Here is a 14,714-nt window from a genome sequence, read left to right as displayed (position 1 = left end):
CCCCAACTCTCTCAGCCTGTCCTCGTATGGGAGGTGTTCCAGCCCTCTGATCATTTTCGTGGCCTCCTCTGGACTTGTTCCAACAGGTCCATGTCTTTCCTGTGCTGAGGACTCCAGAGCTGGATGCAGCACTGCAAGTGGGGTTTCAGGAGAGCGGAGCAGAGGGGGAGAATCAACTCCCCGTACTTGCTGGTCACGCTTCTATTGATGCAGCCCAGGACAGGGTTGGTTTCTGGGCTGCAAGCATGTACTGCTGGCTCACGGTGAGCTTCTCATCAACCAACACCCCCAAGTCCTTCTTTTTGGGGCTGCTCTCATTCCATTCTCCTCCCAGCCTATATTTGTGCTTGGGATTGCCCTGACCCATATGCAGGACCTTGCACTTGGTCTTGTTGAACTTCATGAGGTTCACATGGGCCCACGTCTCAAGGCAGTCCAGGTGCCTCTGGATGACATCCCTTCCCTCCAGCGTGGCCACCACAGCACACAGCTTGGTGTCGTTGTCAAACTTCCCAAGGGTGCAGTCAATAAATGATACAAATCAAACCAGATTTCCAATATGAAGATGTATTTTGATTTTTCTCTTATTTTGAAGTTAGTTTTCCAGTAGTTCCTTATTAATATTGTCCTAAATGGAGAAAAAGATGTCTCCTTATTTTTAAATACCTTTTTAATACTGATTGAATTCATTTTAATTCAGCATGTAGGGTGGGGGTTGAAACTGTTCAGCTGGACACCAGTAAGACTGGGTGGAGAACTGCAGTTTTCATAACAGATTTAAGATTGATGTTTGACTTTGTTTCAATTACGAAAAGGGCCTTAGATTTTGAATGCTATAGGCAGGGGAATGAACTGCTTTCTGCTGTGCTCTGCTGAGGTCTGCGCCTCTGTGGTTGCCTGCTTGGCAGCCTGTGTTGGAGCTGTACCCTGACAGCTTTCTAAGCTCAGGCTGTTGAGGTTCTGCAACTCCCGGGAGCTCAGCCTGCCAGCTCCATCACCCCTGGGCAAGACTCTAGGGAACTGAGACAGTGAGTTATGGGAAACTCAGAATAAAAACATGTCCATAATTATTTTAGTTCGGATTTATTGGCAAATTGTGAAGAAAAAAAAATGTAATAAATTGTGAGCATCCCACTGAAGGGTTATGAGGGACACATGGATTCTTGCCTGAGCATGCAAGTTAAGTTGCTCTCTAGCCTTAGTACCACTGTACCAATGGAGGCACTCATAGCATGTAATTTTTTTTGGGTTTCAAAAGTGAAATGCATGTGGAAAGGAGGAGGACGAAAGAGAGAAAAGAAAGCTGAGTGTTTATTTAAGGTGGACAGCCCAGCACACGTATTTTTGTATTTTTATTAACATCAGATAATTTCTTAGAAGAGAGACTGAGTTGAATAGAATTTTATTGAGGAGTAGAAAATGTAGAAATGTTTTAGAGACAATTTCTACTCTGAACTGACTGAGGGAACACAGGATTTTGAATAACCATCCTTGCTGTCAACACTGCATTTGATCTAAGGGCATCACTATGCTGCAAAATGTTAAGTGGGCCTACACAGCAGAAGTATTTTAAGAAGCAAAATGGCACACCAGCATTTATAATTCCTTCTTTGTTGATAACCTCAATTATCAACTATCTCTTCTTATGCTCTGATGGTCCATTTCTGTCTCTTACATGTAAGTCTCCCTGAGATTGGTGCTGTTTCTCTTGGATTAATGATCTGCTGTGTTAGAAGGCTGGAATAAAAAATAAATAATCAGCTTTGGCGTTACATATCCAGTGATTTAAATCTTCAGAGTAACTTAGGTGTTTGGGTTATTGCTGAAAAATATGACATGATACTTAGCAATTTAGTTTAAATTATATTTATCTGGTGGAAATATAGGTTTTCTGTGGGAATGTTTCTTCTTATACAAGGTACATGTGCATACATTGTTATTTGGCTGGATTTTAAAAATCAGAAGTGTTGGCTACAGCTCTCTTTGATTATATAAGCTTTTAAGTATCCAAAATATGGTCTGTGTTTTGTAACATAACTTCTCTTTCTTCACTGTGAGGCATATGTAAGAAAGTAGGGAAGAGCCGGTGATGGGTTGAGATACTGCAAGACACTGGAGGGGAAGTCAAGAAGTGGTAACATGTTGCAGGAGGCAAAAGGATGCCAGTAAAGGGACTCTAGAAGGCGAGTGATGCAGTCAGAGCGGCAGAAGAGTAGGCGGATTCTTGGCAGCAGAATTTTGCCTAGATTGGAAGTTGGGAATGAACTAAGATGCAGAGAGGACGCAGTAGTAGTAATCGAAGTGGTGGATAACTGTGGAGTGGATAATAAATATGTTAGTAGGAGGGATGAATGTTAAAGATATTTCTTAATGATTCTGTGGAAGAAAAGGTGGCATGTCACATTGGGAAGGCAGGGGAACAATAGTTGGGATTGTGTGAAAAGTCTCTGCTTACAAGGCTGAACGATCATAAAGATAGTAGAGTTGTCTAGTGTGGCAAAGACAAGACTGGAAAGGACATTAAGACCTCCCAAATTTCTCCAGCTTTCAGTGATGGCATCAGCCAGTCCTGTGCTTCCAATAAAACAGAGTGCTTTGCTTTGGCCTTTATTAGTTGCTATAAATCATTGTGTCGGCTCCCAGGAGTGATGGGGCCGTGTCAGAAGCCTTCCTGTATTGAGAGCATCTCCTCTGGGTCAATTCCAGTGCACAGATTAGTTACGTGCGCTTGAACTGTCCTGCACATTTCTGTACATAAATAGAAAGTGGATTCCAGGTCCGTCAGTCAGAAAACTTTATGAGTGCACTAGAGGAAAAAATTAAAGGATAATTCATTTATAGTGTACTTTGTGTTGTTGCTTTTGAATGCAATGAATAAATTGTAGGAAGCCGAGCAGAAATAGTGAGCAGTGGTACCGAATAGCAGACCTGCTTTTAAAAGTCTCCGTGCGATGTTGCTGTAAAGCTGCACAGTGATTTGGAGCCTCCTCAGGTGTTGTCCTTCCTTCAGCTGAAACATCTGAGTTTCCAGATGGTGACAAAGCCTGAAAGAAGAGACTGGGAGAGGAACTACTGGAAGGAAATTTCTGTTTGGAGATGCTCCAGTTGATAGAGAAGAAAGCTTCTGGGTCAGGAAGTGTGTGTGCTCTTCAGCAGCGATCTGAAAGGAAGAGTAAACCTAAAAACTCCCTTGGCATTGTGGCCACTTCACTTGCAGCATTTGAACTCATTAAAAACTTTTGGAAACATTAATCAAGAAAGGTGATGACCCCATATGCGGAGGACAGCAGATGCTAAATCCCTGTGTTTTATAGCTCAGCCTCTTGTAACACAAATGTCTTAGCCAAAAGTGAACACTCAAAAGATAAATGGGTCACTGCAGTTTTATTTTTTGGTTCTTCTTTCTTTTAATTTTCCTTCCTTTCCAGTTTATTATCATTGAAGTCAGTGATGGTATTTGAGTTTCACCATCCATCTCCCCCTGAAATCCCAGGAGAAACTTTTGTTCACAACTTTGGCTAGGTTTTCGGTCACTTGCAACATGGTTTGAACATAAGTAGGACTAGATTTTGTATGTATGTGTATATATATATGAAATAGGGTGTTATTGTCACACCGCAATGTTGGTTTGTATATTTTGGGGTGTGTTAAGGTATCATTGTGTTGGACTGTGGCAGTGATGCTGGAGGCTTCAGTCAGCAGTGCACCTGTGGTCCCTTACTGCCATTTAAGACCCCTCAATGTCTACTGGGGCTGGTAGATGTGACAGAGGACAGCATGAGACTCGTGTCCTCCTCATCTGACAGCTGAAAGCCAAGCAAGGGCACCCAAAATGGCACTGGACTGTGGATAACTGGGTCAGACCCTACATCTCCTACACATCAGGAGCATCTCCGCTGAAGGCAGTGCAGATACTGGTGTGAAGGGAAGACAAGATACTCACTGGGGCTTGCTCAAAGGCAGTTACGCTGTTTTGCAGTTGTGTCTTCCATGTGTTTTCTCATTTTAAGGTGGACATAATTGGGTAATATGATTGTGAATTATCTGTGCCATCTGAATAGAGAGATCGCTTGTTGTCATGACAACAAAAGATGGTGAGGTGTTTATTTGAAAGTGAGTTCTGCACAAGCGTTCACATCAAGCTGTGTCTGAAGATCAGTGTTGGAAGAACTATTCTTCAGAGAGTCCATTCCTCCTTTAAAATATTGGCTGTATTTGTGCAGTTTTACCCCAGGATATATGGAAGACGGCTTTTTGAAAGCTTAACCCAGGACAGACCGTACGCTTTTATTTTCAAAAGGCACTCTTTAGTTCAGTAATGGAAATCCTACCTAGACTACAAATAGCCGCATATGGAAAAGCCAGCCAGTCAACTATCTGCTGTTTATATAAAAGGAGTTTGTAGCGAAGAGACTTCCTTTTAAAATGAATCATATGGTAACTCACTTTTATAATCCTTTAATATCTTTTGGGCTTTAAAAGGTATTTGGGTTTAAGAGCATGCTTTGTGATATTAATTTTATCTCACTGAGCTTTCTTTCGTGTATAAATCTGTGCTGGGGCAGAGGAGATATTATTTATTAATTCCTTGGAAGTGCCTTTTATACAGTGTGTACTGAAAAAGAAGTATGTATTAGATATTCAAATGGGGCAAACTACTGCTCTTCTCTATGAGTAAATATGCTATATATAAAAAGAACTGTGAAGTGCTGCATACCATTAAATAGTTACCTGGCTGCCTTCTTGTTGTAGTTACATTTTAGTATACTTTCAGCTGCTTATTGTCCAGAAAGGTCTTCATTACCTTTCAGTTAAACTTATGAAGAAGATGCATTTGGTCATGTTCACTGAATATAAACAGAGAACGTTACACTGTCAAAGAGATACACGAACTGCAATAGCCAGTGATATTATTTGAAATTCTTCAGTCATTGGTTTGGTTTTGATGGTTAGGTATTAAATGTAATGGTACTATGTAGCACACATACTTTTATATTAAATGTTTGTGTTTCTGCAAGTGCATAATTGTAATTAAGGAAGCTAGAGGCAGTTAGAAAGGAGTTGCATGTGGGGCAGAAGTTGATGAGAATGCTTAAATAGGATTTGCAGTTCTTACAGGATAGAAAGATCTAGCTGAGTCATTTTTTACATATCCAGTGCTGCTATTTGAAATTTGAAGTGAAATTAAAAAGTTTCAGCAAGGATTTGATACCTCTGAAGTCAGCTTTTTTTCTGAATTTTGGTTACAGCACCTAGCTTAACTGTGTTTTGGCCCAGGAGTTTCAGTGTTGTAATCCCAACTTAAAAAAAAATACTGATCTCTGAAAGAACTTGGCACTTTCTGGGGCAGGTCAGGACCTTGAAAAGTCAAATCTTTAGCCAGCCCTCTACATTTTCACTCTGTGCTTGTCTCTTATATATTCCAGTAGTCCTTTAATCAAAACAAGAATGTGTGACTTGCTACTTCGAATTATGCAGCATGGGAAATACTATTTAGTTTTTTACTTCAAGTAGCAATACTACATCAAAGATTGGTGTCAAAGTCTCCTTAGGTTAATGAGACGGGCATTGTCAGTGATGGTGAAGAAAGAAACTGGAACAAGACCAGAAGAGACAAGTGGCACGACTGGATTTGTCCGACATTTGTAAACATCAATGGCAAAACATATATTAATCATCTGTTTTTCTTGCAGGCTTAAAAATTGTGAACTTGTGCCAGTTTTCTGTACCACTCTTTTCTGGTGTCATACCTGATGAGTTAACTCTAAGTCATTTCCTCTGTCAATGAGACCAACTGGCTGTGTTGGTAATCCGCCACGTGTCTAGCACTGGTGCTCCCAGATCCTCCCTCCTCCACCGACTCCACGTGTTGGGTCTGATTAGAAAGTCTCGCTGGAAATTAATTGTGTAAGGCAGAGGGCAGGTTCTGGTATTCCTGTCACAGGAATGTTAGTTTTGTGGGGTGTGCAGGGACCTCAGCATTACTGCATTTTCTGCAATGCTGCTGATCTGAATTGTCTCAAAAATACTGGAGTTGTTCATGGAGTCATTGGGTAAGAGTTGGCTATGTGTGCATTGATCAACATAACCCTGAGACTATCGGGTGCAGGTTATGCCTATGGCCATGTAATAGATGACAGCTAATAAAATTACGGGACTACTGCTGCACATGCCCCTCGGTTTCCTGTATCAGACAAGCTGAGGACAGGACACATGGTCCGTCCCATCTCCAGTTCTCCCTTGCCTTAGGCAGTGTCAGTGAAGACTAGAAGGAGCCAGCTAGGAAGGTACTTAAGAAGTAGCAAAGGCAGTGTGGTGTGCTGTGAGCAGGATGCCAGGCTGAGCTGGTGTCAGGGGGCGAGGAGGTGGGGTGGGAATGAGCAGACAAGCCTCCGTTCCTTTGGCTGATAGACATGGATGACACAAAGAGAATTTTACTCCTGTGTGCTTTCCCTTGAGTCTCAAGAAGCTGAAGAATAGGAGATGAGGCTCTGGGAAAATGTAGTTATGGGTAATGTTGTTTGTTTCAATTTTTTAGACGTCAAATAATTCAGTGTATGAATAGACAATGTCTTGCAACTCTGACACCCTTTCTTGAAGGTTTTCTATGCTGTTTCCTGTTACTGTCTCTTCAGGGATTTCCCTTTGTATTTTTTTTCTCTATTCCATAAGTTTGACATTTGGAGAATAACCTCCCAACTGGCCAGCTGATGCTTGGCCAGCTGTAATTTGTCATAGTCCTCTTGAGCCTACCTTGGATCTTATTTGCTTGGATGTAGTCCCATTGATTGTAAATCTGTTATATGGCAGAAATTCTGGAGTAGGGAGCATCTTTGTTCTTCCTGGTGATTATAAGCCTGCAAAGCAGAGCAGGATGAAGAAACCTGTCTAATATATTGATGTGTGAATTCTGATATGTTCTCTGTACAAGAGACAAAGATATGAACAAGCCAACTGAGAAAATAACAGCTGTGATGTTGGGGAGTAAGCAGAAGAGGCTTGTTCTTTTGCTTTGTCAGCCAGGAGTAGCTGCAAAGATGCCTGCAGTTTATAATACATTGGCTTCTGTGTAAGAAAGCGTTGAACAGGTCAAGTACTGGAGTGATGATACCTGTACCCACATTGTAGTTAGCATCAGCCCTTCATGCTGCTCACATTAAATTTTTAATTTTCTTTCAGCAGTACACATGTAAATTGACAGTCATCCAAACGTAGAAAGGAACAGGTTGCTGAGAGTTGTAAAAGAAGCATGAATTGAATGTATCCAGCAAGTTAGCTACACGGGTAAGAGATGTTTCATTGCCTCTTTTTGCCTTGCAGGAAGAATGCAAACAAATACTGGCCCGGCAGAAATCCAGTTCCCAGTCTGATTCTCATGACGATGAGATTTCCCCTCCTCCTCCCAACCCAGTGGTAAAAGCAAGACGCAGGAGAGGGGGGGTCAGTGCAGAAGTGTACACAGAGGAAGATGCTGTTTCTTACGTCAGAAAGGTAATGCATTGCTATTTGTCTGATTCTGAGATGTACAGGACAGTCAAGTGACTCGTATTTTGTTTCCAATTTGAAATCATGGGTCGGCCTGAAGGTTGGTGTCCTTATGCTGACATATGCATGGCTTGACCACCTTCACACTCAAGTTCTTCTGCTGCCTCCTTGACTAAGTACGTTCCCCATCAATGTTTCTTCAGCATTCTCTGTTCTCCTTTTTGAGATGTGCTGCTAATCCGTTTCCCCCTTTAACAGGGTAGGTAATTCTGAGCCATTTTATTGATATTTACAGACTCTGTCAGCTTCTGAGTTTTGTCAGAACCTCACAGTTTTGGAAAGCAGCCTTTTCTATTGCTGCATTTCCTGCCTTTTTTTTTTTTTTTTTCCCAAAAAGTCACTTCTAGCTCAAGTTTTCTTCTAACCTAGGTCATTGATTTTTTCCATTCAGGTACATGGGTCCCATGTTGATTGGGTACCACCTAGCCCATGGGTTTTCAGAAATCTGTTGACCACACTTGGGCAATTTTATATGACCGTTGTCTTTGAAGAAAAGCTAATCCCAAAGTAGGTAACTTGTTCAGTAGGAGCTCTCATTTGAGCTTCTCTTTTTTTAACTGCCTTTTTCACTAAAATATGTAGCTATGTTATATCCTTGATATCTCTTAATAATGCTGCAATTTTTTTTCTAAACTGGCCAAAGCTTTCAAAGGTTGTTAAAAGACAGACATTACAATAGCGTATGTCATGTTTGTTTAGGGAGCGAGGCTAAAAATGCATTTCATAAGGTTGACAGATGCTACTAATGTGCTTTTGTGCGTGCCTGGAGTAGTTTTAACCCAAAGAGCTTTTTCTTTGTGGGAATACATTTTGTCAGTTACTGTTTTTTGGCAGAATACTTTTTGCCTTTGCAGTCAGATGTGCTTTTGTCATCCACTTATGATACAAGTTCACTGGCTGCTCTGGGAATTTCTGTCCCAAGAAACAAAGAATTAAGAGAGCCTTTCATTGTAAAAAAAAGTATGGGAGAGTATTCTTGTGCAAGTTTAATAACACTTGCAAGTATAGATTTATAGAGTAGAATTTCAACATATATTTTTTGAGCAAATTCATGTACAACAGACTTTTTCCCTCTCCCCAGTTAACAAATAAAAATGCCTCTTCATTCTCAAATGCAAGTCCTTCTCATTTGCCATGAAGCAAATGCACGGGATTTTGACCCAGATGGGCCTCTCAGGAACTCTATTTCTTACACCACAACCAGTACTGAAAAGTATGGTGTAATCTATGCTTTTTTACCTTTTACCTGAAAAAATGTTGCTCATTCTCTAGTTTTAAAAGTAGGTTGCTTCTAATATTGCTTGTGAGGGAGGAAGAATATGAAATATGTTTTCCTCAAGGATTTGAAGGGATTTGAAAGGAGTCTACACAGATGCCAGTGCCTGCTAATTATAGTATTCTGTCGATATCCTCCTCACTCATCCTAGATCTTGTATTTCTTTTCTGGTTGTCATATTGAGGACATAAACTCTTATCATCACATTATCAAAACTAATTTATTATTTCTTAGTGGCTTTATATTATAGCCCAAACCTTTCTAAGTGTTTGAAATTGAACTGCATCCGTTATCTTGAATAGTCGAATTTTCTAGAGATTTTAAGATCTCTGAAGAAGTACAATCAGGCATGTAATTACCCTTCCTTTCCCTACAGGTTATTCCAAAGGACTATAAAACTATGACTGCTCTGGCAAAAGCCATCTCCAAGAATGTGCTCTTTGCTCATCTTGATGACAACGAACGAAGGTATGAGATGCTTTATGATTTAAAGGAGCCTATAGGTTGACCTGAGGACAAGGAATTATATTGAATTTTAACTCAGGGATCAGAACTAGTCCATCACACTAGGTGCACCCTCACTTATAGCATTATGACAGAGAGTAAAATCACAAGCTAAAAAAGGGCAAGAACAGGTTAGAATGTGTTCAGACATATTTGATATTTTCAAATCAGCTGTGCCTGATACACTTTATTCTAGGGTACTTATGGCCTTGGCTAAAGCAATCTCAGAATAATTTGTAGTTACTTCTGAGAACTAAGGGAAGACAGGCCAAGTGCTAGAAGAGTGGGAAAGAAAAAGCGTAATGTAAGAGAATTACAGGCAAATTATTTTGTTCTTTGGAAAACTGGAACAAACATATTATGTCTAAGCACCTGAAGGAGGACAAGGAGTTCAGTAACAGCCAACATGACTTTTAAAAACTTAAAAAATATCTTTCTACAACTGAGTAGCAAGTTTTGTAGCTATGGAAGGCACAACAGAGGCCAGACATCTTGACTTGTAGTAAGGTTTTCAGCATAAATGTGTATGGCAGTTTCATAAACAATCAAGGGAACCATGTCTTCAATGAAACTACTACTGAGTCTATGCAAAACTGATTGGATTGCCGTCCCAAATAGCAGTTATCAATGGTCCATCATTATAATGGAAAGATATACTGAAGTGTGGGAAGGGTTGGTCTAGTTTTCATTGCTGTTGTCATTAGTGACCTCAGTGGTGGAACAGAGTATGAGTGCTGAATTTTCAGATGATATGAGGATGGGAAGAGCTGCTAAAACACTGGGAGGCAAGGCTGGAATTCAGAATTATGCTGACAGGTTGAAGAAATGTTCTAGTAAAAGCAGGATGGATTGTCACTGAGTCAAGTGCAGAGGGGTACAGTTAGGCAGGAAGAACACCTTTGTAGCTATAAGACCGTTTTGCAGTTTTGGTAGTTCATTGAAAAACTATGTGGAGCTTATTGTGGGTCATGGTCTGAACATGTTACTAATGTCAAGCTGTTTTGAAAATACTGATGTTTTACTGGGGCAGCTAAACGGGAGAACACGCAAGACATGTGCTGGCATTGGACAGATTTCAGCTGGAACACAGTGTCCAGTTTGGGCACTGCAAGAATAAACAGTTGGAGGAAGTTCAGGGAGGAGCAGTGGGAATGATCACAGATCTAGATAACATCACTTCTGATGAAAGAATGGGATTGGCTGGCTTGCAGAAGAAAAATCAGGGGCAGAGGAACACAGTAATAGCTTATAATTGTGTATGAATAATGGTATATGAGGAATAAACTGCTTTGTGTGCCAAAGGGTAAAGAATAACTGATTTAATGCAGTAGGAAAGAGTCAAGTCAGAGACTAGGAAGAGGTCTCAGAGTGCTTGGGTAGGTTGTGGAGTCTCCAGCACTTGAGGCCATTAAGAACAGATTAGACTAAGGACTGCCAGGAATGACATAAGCAGTGTCAGTCCTGCCTTGCAGCAGATAGGCTAAATGAAGTTGTGAGATCCTTGCCAACCCTAGCCTTCTGCGCTCCTGTGGTTAGAAAGGACACAAAGACTTTGTCTACACTGACATTTTTAGTACTGGCAGAACATCAGCAGTACAGTCCTTCAGTGGAGCTACTCACACGTTTTCAGTCAAAGCATGTTCCAAGTGTGCAAATTTTTCTCCCTCTTCCAGGCGTTTACACAGTTTAATTGCTTTGTAATCCCAATTATTATGATACTACATTAGCATGCAGGTTTCTGGAGTAATTAGAAGAGGATTAATTTTGCACATTTCTTCTAGCTTTTTCACCCACAGCAGAGAATTCTTGCTAGTGTGACAGGTACTGGAAAGGTAGGTTTTATGGCTGGAAAAGGGACCTTCTGGTAATACGTTATCAAAGTAGGGGGAAAGAGAAGAAATGAAGGAAAAATGCTTTTTCTTGCACTGTGCTGATTGTACACCATAGTCATGGTCTCTTCTAATCATCCCCCATGTCTCACTTATCTCTGTCAGCCAAACTGTCCTATTGTGGATACATATTAGGGGTGAAGGGATGTGCACAGATTCTCACGTGGGTGCTGCAGATGGGTTGTAGACTATCTGCTTTTGCAGTCTGCAAACTATGGCGTGACCAGGTGTATACTGCCTCTGGTGTCCACAGCTTTAGAAGCTTCTTGGTTGTGTGCTGGAGCATATTCAGCTGTGTATCATCTCCCTTTGTCAGGGATGTGTCTAGGTGCCTCATTCAAGGCTCATGACAAGCATAGCAAGCTGTTGCTCACATTGGGGAAAAAAAAAGAACTCACAGAAGGACACATGCATTCTGCTTTTGCAGGCAGGGTTGTGGTGAACGAATAAATTGTTCTCTCTTTGCATTTTACTGAGCTCACTCTTGACATCATGCTATTGCCCTTGTCTGGTTTCGTTTGTCAAGTGCGGAGAAGTCAGCAAGTTGGAGCATACCACTGCTATCGCTTCCAGTTCAGATACACAGTTCAGTAAAGTGGCGTATGGCTTCATTTGGGTTCTGTCCTCTTGGAATGGTGGAAAGCTAGGTGAGGAGTTTTCATTTTCTGTGCTGCAGTGGTGGTGTTGGTGTTTATTTTCTTTAGTGCTTTCTACACTGAAGATACTATCATTGTTTCGTTTAATTTTGTGCTTGACCATTCTCCAAGATTTGGAAGGTTTTCAGGTCGGAGAATGATGGCCTAGCAGGACTTAATTGCTCATTTACAGTGGATGACTCTTTTTTCCTTCTTCTCAGAAAAGATACTTATGTTAATCTGCTCCATGGCTCTTCAGTCCACATGACTTGTGTTGCACTTGCTGCTTGGCAGCTGTGAAGGTGCTTAGGTCTGACGTAAACCCGTATTTATAAAGGCAGTGTGTAATGTATTATCTCTGTGTCAGATATTCCATATGAATGATTAATTGCATGAGAAGTCATGCTGAAGTTAAGGTAAACAAGTATCCTTTTGTGCTGGTGTCCGAAATAGTTTTGTTCAAGTTTACATTCATGGTCTTATGTTAGACATCATCTTTTCATGTGCCACACTTAAAGAACACTTGCCGTCTATCTCATGCACACACACATACACACAGTCTCTGGTGTAAAATTATGCTGAAAAGTGCAATAAAAGAGAAACTGTAACTGCACCAGTACTAAAAGCAGCAGAGCTAGTTATCAGCACCTTTGCCAAAATATTCATTTCAAGAGTCACTAATATTATAAAGAAAAGAACCGTGCAGCTTTGAAAAGTGATGTGGTGGCCACTGTTTTCTCGTGCGACTTTTCCACTGACTTCAATAAGATCTTGGCTAAACTCTGGAGTAGGGTCCTGGTTCTCTCAAAGCCAGTGGCAAAATGCTCATTATCTGAGATAGAAATGTGCTTTTAACTGTAAGGGAGCTGTTCTCATTTGCAAAACCAGGAATGCGTGGCTTTTTTCATTGTGTTTCTGCATTGTGCACCTGATGTATATTTTATGTGCGTCCTCCTTTGCCTAGAGCAGACCTGTTACATGCACACTGACAATAAAACCTCCAAGTTGCGTGGATGTATCGTATCGTCATTATCCATAATTTTTTTTTAATTGATGAGAAATTAACTGTAAAAGGTCAAAGCAACATCAGGGCTTCACAAAATTAATTTCTTATTGTGTTTTAATAGGTATAGTTTGATTTTAATTATTAAAACATCACACATCTAACAAAAATTGTGGATTATAATGCAGATTTCTATGAAATAGTCACAGGCAGGGGTAAATATTTGTGAGCTATGGGGAAAACAGGGATGCTAAGGAGGTGATGAGCTTAATTATGGACTAAACAGCTTAGTGAGTTGCAGAGAGTACATGGATGTGTGTCAGTGTGCCTATCTTTGGGCTCATCCTTGTCTCTTACCTTGTTTACCAGCCCAAACTCAGTTGCAGTTTTCTCAGAGTGGCCTTATGTCATATGTGCTTTGATGGGGTTTGCTTCCCTGGTTGGGATGTGTGGCAAAGCCCTTTCACTTTGTTTCAGATTTTGATGTATTTACTCTGCAGTTAGTATTATGTGATGCCTGGCTCCTTAAGCTTGGATTTTGCTAGTGCTGTTATATGCAGATCCCTACGCACATGTGCTCTAACTTCTCTCTCCTCCTTTCCCCCACCCCATATGGTGACATATTGGCTGGCTTATGTTCACATGGGGGTTTTGCCCTTCATTCTGTGTGTCTTCCATACTCCACTTCCTTCATGCCTCCACTCAAAAACTCTTGGAAGAGATTGGTCAGAGGGTTTTATTAGGTGGGCACTGGAGCCTGTTAGTTAACCTCAGGTGTGACGACAGCAAGATCTTCTGGAAAAGCACAGTTCCTACTTGTCTGCAAACATCATGCAGAAGCTGTGGAGATGGCCACTAGGAGGACAGTTTGCCCAGGACTCTAAAGACCTGCTAGTTATCATCACTGCAAGATCAGCAGCTCTGTTCCTGGCGTGGTGCTCACCAAAGCCTTACATATATATGCGCAGTCCTGCAAAAATGCTTCTTGTGTGACAGCTCTGAAGGAGCTCCTTGCAGCATAGAACAACTGCTGATACAGAAGACAGTGCTGTGCAGGCTGTGCACCCAGAAGAACCAGGAGTTGCTCTGCAGTCTGTTCAAGGATGGGCAGCTTGAGAGAAAACATCGGTGGAGCAAGGTAAGAGGTGTTCACCGTCTTTCATTACACTGGGGAAAAGTGAAATCGCGACATTAACTGTGAGGGATTTTTTCATTACAGACATAAATTTATTGTTTATAGATTATGTTCTTTGTAACAGTTTGTGTTTGACTTCAGTTGAGGGCAGAAGCCATCAACTTGTTTCTCTGCTCTTCGTTGCACCTGTGATCCAAGAGGAAGTCCCAGACAAAAAAAAAAACAAAACAAAACAAAAAAAAAAAGATTGTGGCATTTGTATCTAATAAAAAGAACTCAAAGATGAAATTACAGATTTTGCAGAAGAGCATATTTCAGAAAGTTCCTTGCTGATCTTATCCCTCGTGGTTCCAGTGTGATCTCGTGGTTCAAATCCATTCTGAAGGCTGTTAAGAGTTTGCATAAACTTTCCCCCTTTCAGTCTGTGATGCTCGAGGCTTTTGCATATGGGAGAAATCAGCAAGGCAGGGTGCATTGTACCCATGCCCTCTCTGCTGCTTTGGTTTTGTTCAGTCAGCAGGCAGTGAATGATTTCTATCTATGCAAAGATAAAATTACACCCATAACTTGGCAGCATTTTATTTCCTCTCCCACTCTTGGATTTCTAGCAGATTAACATCCTCTAAGCCTTCCTAGTTGTGAAATGGTGTATAAAGTCAAAATTGGTGACAAGGGGCTAGTCTGATTGTCCTGATCTCTTCTAAGCTGGCAATGTGACTAGCAAGAA

At 41.0% G+C, this 14,714-nt stretch overlaps 1 protein-coding gene across 1 annotated transcript in view; it reads left to right on the top strand.

Moving 5' to 3' along the window:
* The window catches only part of PRKAR1B (protein kinase, cAMP-dependent, regulatory, type I, beta), a 96,319-nt gene that overhangs the window by 6,421 nt on the left and 75,184 nt on the right, over window positions 1–14,714 (top strand). Inside the window, exons 2-3 of the mRNA XM_010079384.1 lie at window positions 7,321–7,491; window positions 9,198–9,289. Coding sequence (XP_010077686.1) covers window positions 7,321–7,491; window positions 9,198–9,289 — 263 coding nt within the window. The remainder of the gene's footprint in view (window positions 1–7,320; window positions 7,492–9,197; window positions 9,290–14,714) is intronic.

The sequence above is a fragment of the Pterocles gutturalis genome, unplaced genomic scaffold (assembly GCF_000699245.1).
Source record: "Pterocles gutturalis isolate BGI_N339 unplaced genomic scaffold, ASM69924v1 scaffold1384, whole genome shotgun sequence".
Classification (NCBI taxonomy): Eukaryota; Metazoa; Chordata; class Aves; order Pterocliformes; family Pteroclidae; genus Pterocles; species Pterocles gutturalis.
This window is presented reverse-complemented; position numbering and strand designations above follow the sequence as displayed.